General features: G+C 32.8%; 1 protein-coding gene across 2 annotated transcripts; it reads right to left on the bottom strand.

Moving 5' to 3' along the window:
• Positions 1–2,335: 2,335 nt before the first annotated feature.
• LOC141720812 (uncharacterized) lies at positions 2,336–8,131 on the bottom strand. 2 transcript variants are annotated; one of them, XM_074523450.1, is made up of 10 exons: positions 7,935–8,131; positions 6,834–6,900; positions 6,585–6,646; positions 6,016–6,094; positions 5,120–5,183; positions 4,570–4,870; positions 3,668–4,162; positions 3,259–3,471; positions 2,862–3,032; positions 2,336–2,752 (listed from the first exon to the last, which is right to left on the bottom strand). In XM_074523450.1, the coding sequence occupies exons 2-10, from the start codon at positions 6,865–6,867 to the stop codon at positions 2,639–2,641; spliced, it is 1,533 nt and encodes a 510-aa protein (XP_074379551.1). In that variant the 5' UTR covers positions 6,868–6,900; positions 7,935–8,131; the 3' UTR covers positions 2,336–2,638. The 2 variants fall into 2 exon arrangements, with proteins under 2 accessions (XP_074379551.1, XP_074379555.1); XM_074523454.1 differs by having other exon boundaries at positions 7,942–8,131.
• Positions 8,132–8,368: the final 237 nt, after the last annotated feature.

The raw sequence follows: 8,368 nt of genomic DNA, 5'->3' as shown, positions 1-8,368 counted from the left end.
ATTTTGAAATCAACTTATTTATTCTAAATTTTCCTAAAACTTTTCCTTTCTCTTTAAATCAACTTATCATCTTGATATTCTCCTAAATTTCTTTTTTTTTTTAATAGCGTTTCCCCTAAAATCAACTTATCCTATTATATTTTCATAAAAAATTTCTGTTAATTTTTAGCTAATGAAGGATTACAAAGATAGGTATCTAAAAATGTATTTTCTCCATATTTTTTAAAATTATTATATAATTATATTATACTTATTAAAGGAGAAGACGAGTGTGTGGAGAGGTGGCGCCCTTCACGTTTCAATCTATTTTTATAATTTTCTCAATTTTAAAATTATTAAACAGAATAAATATTACATTGATTATTGACTAATAATTAAGATAATGTTATGATACTAAATTTGTGAATAATGAGAGAGCACTCATTGAATAAACATGTTTAACGAGAGAATGGATTTTTGAACTTTTTGATTTATTATATTTATTTATTATTTATATTTTAGAATGACCAAGATCGGATAAGAAAACTGAGCATAGAAGGCCTTTTTGGCTTAGTAAACTAATATTTGTATAAAGGAGATGACAGGGACAATGAGATGACGCCTTTCATATCGTCTCGTCTTATTTTTACTAATTTTTTAAAATTTTAAATTATTGAGTAGAAGAAATCTCAATTATTTTATATTCTCCTAAACTCTATCCTAAAGTCAAAATATAAACGGCAAGTCTTCAATTATTAAATAAACAAATCTCAATTATATGATATTCACCTGTAAACGTAGTTGAAGAAATATCAATTATTTTATATTCTTTTAAACTTTCTTCTCAAGTCAAAATATAAACGTAGTTGAAGAAATATCAATTATTTTATATTCTTTTAAACTTTCTTCTCAAGTCAAAATATAAAGCCAAATCTCTGGTAATTGAAGAAAGAAATCTCAACTATTTTATGGTCTCCCAAACTTTCTTTTTAATTCAAAATGTAAACGACAAGTCTTCAATAATTAAAGAAATTCTCTAAATTTTTCCTAATACTTTCTTCAAGTCAAATTATAAAAGACAAGTCCTGGTAGTTAAAGAAATTCTTCATAATTCTTCTAAAATTTCTCTTCGAGTCAAAATGTAAACAACCGGTAAATTAAAGAAATTTCCAGTATTCTCCTCTTTCCTAATTTAATTTGTAAATTTTGTAATCTGTATATTAAAATTTTTTGTTATATGCATATGATATATCTTGCTAAAGAGGTTAGAAAAAACTATATATACGCTGAAGGATAATATTTTTACTTCTCAAAATGTCACTTATTCATATGTTCTTTTGTTTAATATGCAAATGTATCTTTACATAGGGTAATATAAAAAAAATCCTATGTACCCAAAGGTACATGGAATGATTTTGAAGATGAGTTTGTTTATACACTTATTTATAGGGATGACAATCGGATCGGTAGAAACGGATTTAGCAAAAACCAAACTCGAACCCGATTATTTTTCCCAAACCCGAACTCATCGGCTTTGGTTCGGGTTCGGTTCAGATTCGGGTTTGTAGATCACTATCAAATTGCACCTTAATTTGCACAATCTCTAGTGAAAAATTACTAGGATCAGGTTTGAGCAAAGTGCTCATAAATATTACGATATTAAAATTTTTAGGATTTAATTAGAGGGTTTTGAAAAGATAATGGATAATATACCTCTATGAATAAAATTGTTGGTGAAATAATGCAACAATCTTGACCTTTAGTATACTTGTAGCGAAAATGCTGTTAAAAACATATTTAAACAATTTTAATGCAATAATTTGTAAAAAGTATAATTTTTTAGTACTAATATTAGTAATATATTATATTATTACTTATAAAATATAAAATATTAATTATATAATAACACCGGTTTCGGATCGGGTTCGGGTTCGGGTCAGAACGGAACGGATTTCGGGTTTTCGGGTCGGGTTCGAAACGGTATGCCTTAAAACCAAACCCGACCCAAAAATGGTTCAGGTTTAAAAATCAAACCCGAACCCGAATCCAAACCCGAAATATTCGGGTTCGGTAAAACCTGATCAAATCGATACAGATCGGGTATCCATCGATTCGGTACAAATTGTCATCCCTACTTATTTTCTTAAATGATAGATTTAAGAAAATATATTATATAATCGCCGCTAGATGACCAGTGTTGTTAAAACTTAAAATACACTACAATATCCTAAATCATTAGCATTTTATTAAAATATTTATTTTCAGAAATATGCACAAATTCCATTAGAGTTACTCTGAGGTATCTAAAATTTCCTAGATGCAAAGTCATCGCGGTGGAAACTCCCTGTGTGCGTGGGTGTACTTGGAAAGAAGTTAACTTATGATAAAAATGTTTAAAATTCGGTGTCAAAAAAGCACCTTGATCATCTCAAACAAGTCAACATACAGCATGTCTGAAGGGGAAGAAGATCCCACAAAAGGGAAGCCAAAGAACCCGCTGATCACCATCAACTAAGAATGAGAACCAGTGGCGTAAACCACATTCAACAATAAAATTCAGTAATGTTTAATTAACAAAGTATGCCAGCTATGGTGATTCTATTATTCCTAGAATTCTTCTTGTTCGACACTTGACTTCATCACGTATTCATGGGAGAGTTTAATGATTGATAGAGAGTTTCCTGGTTTGACCGATTATAGATGACGTGGGGTCTGGAAATTTGTTACTAGTAAATCTTCCTCTGTTTGTTCTTTCTCCTGCTCTTTGCTGCTTCTGCAGAGCATGAGTACATGCAGATGGTCAGTATTTCTTTACTGCAAGTTAAAAGCATAATATGGTAAGTGGGTAAGAAAACTTATATGAGAGTAGAAGTTGAGCTTACTGGGAAATCATGATGGGTGCACATCTCTGTTTGAGGAGCTCGCATGTTGTTCCTCTTCGCCCGAAGTGACCGCTCCCGGTCTTCGTAGAATTTGAAATCATCCAACATTGATCTCACTCCTGAATAACTCTTGAATATTCTTAGCATTTTCAAACCTTGCTGGAGCCCAATCTGAAGAAATAGAGATCAATCTCCACAATATTAGATATTTCAGAGAAAACAACACCGTAACAATTATACAAAGAACAATTATAGGGAATACATATAGCACTGAAATGTTATAAGAAACTCGTACTCCAGTCACCCAAAAATTTTATCCTTGCTTTAAATATATTTTGTAATTTTAAGTGTTTTTTATATTATAAAGATCCGTAGGTAATTATATAGAGATGAATACCTCCTGCGTATCCCTAGAATGCGTTACAGGTTTGTTGTCATTGCTTTCGATGACAATGTGTCTCAGTTGGGTGTTCGGAATATCTTTAACAATGTGCCACTTCACCGGGAAAAACCCATTCCACTTGTCACGCTGCCAAAAGTTCATGTTCTTGGCAAAATCCATCGGTCCAATCATTTCAGCTAAGCCTACAAACTGCCCACTCCCGTTAACCTGACATTATAGGAGAAAAATTAGGAGAAACTTAATCGAGTATGATTCAATACACAAGTAAACTTCAAAGAAGTAAATATAAATTTCATATAATGTGATGCTGGACTCTAGTTAACTTTTGAGTGTATGAAAAAATTGATATAACATATGGGAACAATCAACATTAACAGATCCAAGATTCCGAATTAAACCTTACCGAATAAAAGAGGAAAATCGGACACTCGGTGCCCGAGTCATTTGTTTTGGCTTGCGTATCATGGAAAGCAGCATCTAACTTCCTATTGCCATTAGGGGTACTTGACCAAACATTATATTTGATGCATTTATGAACATCGTCTTCACTATATGACTTGATAACGTAAAACTTGGCATTATCATAGTTGGTCTGAAAATCTTCCAGGTTATATTGATCTCTTTGTACAGAGAACCCTATCCTTGTATCCTCATCGGGTGTAGAAACCTTGTTACTTCCCTGGCCACGGGGACCACGAGTTAGTTCAGCCGTGGCTTCAAGTTCTCCGAGCATGTTGGACTTTTCTTTCTGATCATATCCTTCACTCCACATTCTAGCATTAGGCCTATCATTCAAGCCAGCATCACGAGCATAGTAACTGCGCTGGTTATTTGCGGTATATGATGAGAATTTCCCGAGTGGTTGAAAATGACCTGCTGATCTATAACCAGAACTTAGCTGCAGCATATGACCAAGAATTTATTGTTATTAGTATAATTAGGTTTGGAATCTGGCATAACTAATATAAACTTTAAACTAGCCATAGACCTAAACCAGAACTAGTACAGAAACACGATTCATGAGGCGTCAACCTAAACAGAGAGAATAGAGTTAAACACCTTGTACACCAGGCCACGGGCACTCCTATAATAAAATTTGGTAACCTCGTTCTTTTTTAAACTTAAACTAATTAATACTATAGTGAGTTGCATATCATAGTATCTAGATCAGAAAAACAGAAAACATTTATCAAATAAGTCATCAAATAATGTCGTTACTACCAGAAAACTGGCCATTTATTACTAAATAATCAATAATAACAAAGTAAAATTTGCATATTTTTAATGCATATATGATACAAGTACCTGATTTGATGGTTTTAGACGCTGTGTGTGAGCATGGGACTTAGACATATTGGGTGAGGCAGCATAGCGTTGTGAATTCATATTCGGTGGAAAGTTGGAGGGTCTGCTAGTGAACTTGTTATTTGTTATTACGGGGTTGCTGAAACCTTTTATTTTCCCTGTAATAGTAGTACCAAGAGCAGATTTCTCGCTCCTAAAGACATCAGTGGTGCTATTTCTGCCATCACAAACATTTGGTGAACTCCAAGATTCATTTGGCATGGTTCCAGATCCATACGAGTCAAATCCCTGCAGAGACCCTGCTAAAGAAAAATATGTTGTTGCCTATCAGCACCCATCAAAGTCCCGGTAACATGAGACTACAGCAAGGCAGCTAAATAAAGAAGTTTATGGTACCCTGAAAGAAAAAAGGCGGAAAGAATATAAGAAACAGATATCTATAATGTCTCCTCCACTATTCATAAGCGAGTGATCAATTTGTTGCTTATAAAAGATGCCATATATTAGCCGCAAGAGACCCAATAAAAAGATAAAGTGAAGAGGACATACTTTAGATGACTCATTGCTGCCACCAAAGTAAGCATCACCCAACGAACTAGATTTTCCATTATATCCTGTAAAGAAGAATATGTAAGACAGAAAACCAGTTATTCTCGTAGCAGTCTAGTGACTACAAATTTCAAGAAAGAATTAATGCCTTGGTAACCTCTGCTAATTACTACATATTTTATAAACATAGGCTTAAATTTCCATTCCTGTGGTGAAAGCCCATCAACCTAATTTCACAAATTTTTCTAACATGACTGCAGGAAGCTAGTTACATGTTCCACTTCTGCACTAATAAGCTGATTTGTGAGCAAACAATATAAGAAAATACAGCAATTCTATATTACCTGGGACTGAAATAGAAGGTCGAGTATATATAATTATAATGTAGCGTCAGTTGTTAGTTTTGATTGCATTAACGTAAAAGGAAAACGGGGTAAATGAGAAATTTTTTTAATTAGTTATACTTCGCTAAAGTTTATTTAATCTAAAAAACTGAATAATAAATACAAAAAAAGTTTGCAAAATGAACAACAATAAAAAATTAATAAACTTATACGTTAGCAATTCATGAAGATCTAGAAAAAGTTTTTAGGGTCCTGGAAAAGGTTAACAGGCGTCAAGCATTTTCCTTAGTGCCTAATTAGAGAATGTCTGTCACTTTGGTCTTAAAAACACTATGTAGACTCCTGGATATAGTCTATAGGTAGCTAGAGATGAGTTGTACGCCCCAAGCGGTCTCTAAGTAGAAACTGTACTCAGGTCCCCAATAGTTTTCGAATCACTTCTACTAAATTTGGTATTTGGCTCTGATACCTGACTAGGTAGACCCAACGAGAATAAAAATGAACTGCGTAGGAATAAAAATGAACTGCAACTGCATGTTTGGATCAGCCTTACCATTCACAGTAGGCATAACATCTTCTGAATAAGATAAAAATGAGGTAGTATCTGATTTCATTCCTTTTTCACCTGCAGCCTGGTAATTTAACTTATAAGAAACATCAATTACAATCCAAATGAGAATAAAAATGGTAGTGGCACTTTTAAAGTAGTAAGAATCACATATCGATACCAACCATTTTATCATCATAAACCAAGCAATCTAAGCAGTATGCATATAAGTTTGTGGTTAGAGGTTTCATCAAAATAAATAGCAATGATATGTCTAGTTATTACCTAACAAACTCATCTTCATTACCCATACACGACTGCAGAGTTTTCTTATTATACAGTAACTGAAAGCTAAAATCCGGTGTATGACGAAACAATCATGCAAAATTGCAAACAGATAATGACCCATGAACATTGTTCAGTAGAACCAGTAACATCAATTACAAAATACGACGGTGAAAATTCCACAAGAAAAGCAACAACTATTACAGTGGCATTAAAAGAATCTGTTCCTCAAAAGAGAACTAGCTAAAGAAATATTTAGTTAATTCTGGGCTAGATTACTAATGGCTTACCCCATCTTCCTCGATTTTAGGAGTACATAAATCTGACTTCAGCCCTGCAGAAACTGTTTCAGCTGAAAAGTTTAGTTAAGTGATAACCAAATGGCAGCTAGCATGTTCATGGCCTAAGAACATAGGAGGACTTGCATATTTAGCAAGTACTCACTTTAAAGTATAAATCTAGCATGAAATCGTAATTATGATTTATGGGTGCACAAAATGTGTAATCAATGAAAAATAAACAAAGACATTATAGGATACATTGCTCCATTTGCTCCTCTCTGGGCATATCCATCGTCAATGCTCACTTGTCCGCGTACAATTTAACCTATAGAAAAATAACAAGAATATATATAGACCACATACATCGACGATGCTCTGTTTCTTGGGGAAAAGGACTTAATTAATGTCAAGGAGAAAGATAGATATGAAATAGATATTAAACGATAAATAATGATTCGACATAACATCCTTATTATTCATTAAAAGGCATCATTTTTACACAAACAGGCAAACTGAATTCTTGTTCATAGTAATTAAACAACACTTAATCTTTCTCCAATAGTATACATATATTGTAGAAGTTAAAACCCGATGATTTGAAAGAAGAGCAAATGTACCACATTATTACATAATATACCACTTCCATAATAATAACAGGAACCTTTTACATATTTACTATCTCTCTCATTTTTTGCTAATTAATTAGACACACACAAGGAGTTAACCCTTGACCTCCCGCAAGTGAGCTCAACCACCGCACAAATATTACAATGTCTCAACATATAACCTGCTATTTTCGTTGTTTTATTACTGTTTCTGATTTGTGAAAGGTCTTCACTAAAACAATTTCCCTACTAGTAGTAGAGAATACCCGCATTCATTACAAAATACCCCATATTTAATTATGAGTTCTAACATAAAACAAACCTATACTACAATTCATACAATTCAGTTTCATACTTGTTTGCAGCCAAAACAAAGGGCACCAAATTCTCGTTCACCCATGATACATGATACAATAAAATCTCGAAAAATAAACATCCTTGAGATAGGAGAATTTATTAATTTATCAAATCAGTAAATTACCAAGATTAAAAAAAATATTATTATACGGGGACTTGTTCATTTGGCTAGATTAACATTTGTCCACATTAATCTTTTATCTGGGCATTTATTTTTCAGAGTTTCTAACATAACAACCCTACATTTATTGGGTTCCGAAAATCATAAAACTATGTATGTTATTACAATAAGATCTGAAAACAATACAAGATGAAAAATGAAAAAGAAGTAAAGTAGGATAATCGTAGGTTAATTATGCATTAGAACAAGAAATAAGTAAGCTAAAAGAAAACAAACCTCGTACCAGCAACAGTGATAAAACGACAAAGCCGCCAACAGCGATGTGAAAGTTTTTTATTAGGTTTTTGATTGTTTGTCAGTGTAATGTATGTATAGGCCTAAAGAATATGAGTATTGTAACAACGGTTTCTAAAGTGAACAGAAAGCTGAGATGTGTTGGTATTTGATCGGACGGTCAAAATTTGCGCAAAGATCGTGATCAGTTTCTTTTCCTAGGTGTCGAGTTCAATTTTAATGTGGTCGTAGGGGTACTAGGTAGATATGTTAACATTCATGCTTTTGGATTTTTCGAAGCACGTGGGAATTGGGATGTATCTTTTCATGAAATATAAAATTTTCACAAAATTTGGTAACATATGATGTAAAAATTTAAAATTTTACATAATGGTTAAAAATTTAAGTATATTAAAGCAAAAATCTCTATCCCAAAA

Source organism: Apium graveolens, chromosome 1 (genome assembly GCF_009905375.1).
Source record: "Apium graveolens cultivar Ventura chromosome 1, ASM990537v1, whole genome shotgun sequence".
NCBI lineage: Eukaryota > Viridiplantae > Streptophyta > Magnoliopsida > Apiales > Apiaceae > Apium > Apium graveolens.
Note: the sequence above shows the minus strand (reverse complement) of the source record. Positions and strands in the feature narration are given on the sequence as shown.

What these genes read in the sequence shown, in the direction of transcription:
- LOC141720812 (XM_074523450.1), bottom strand. Translation starts at nt 6,867, where the DNA reads ATGGATATGCCCAGAGAGGAGCAAATGGAGCAAT. An exon ending in CTAAAATCGAGGAAGATGGG is followed by an intron (nt 6,095 to 6,584) that starts GTAAGCCATTAG and finishes TTAAATTACCAG; the next exon opens with GCTGCAGGTGAAAAAGGAAT. An exon ending in CGATTTTCCTCTTTTATTCG is followed by an intron (nt 3,472 to 3,667) that starts GTAAGGTTTAAT and finishes CTATAATGTCAG; the next exon opens with GTTAACGGGAGTGGGCAGTT.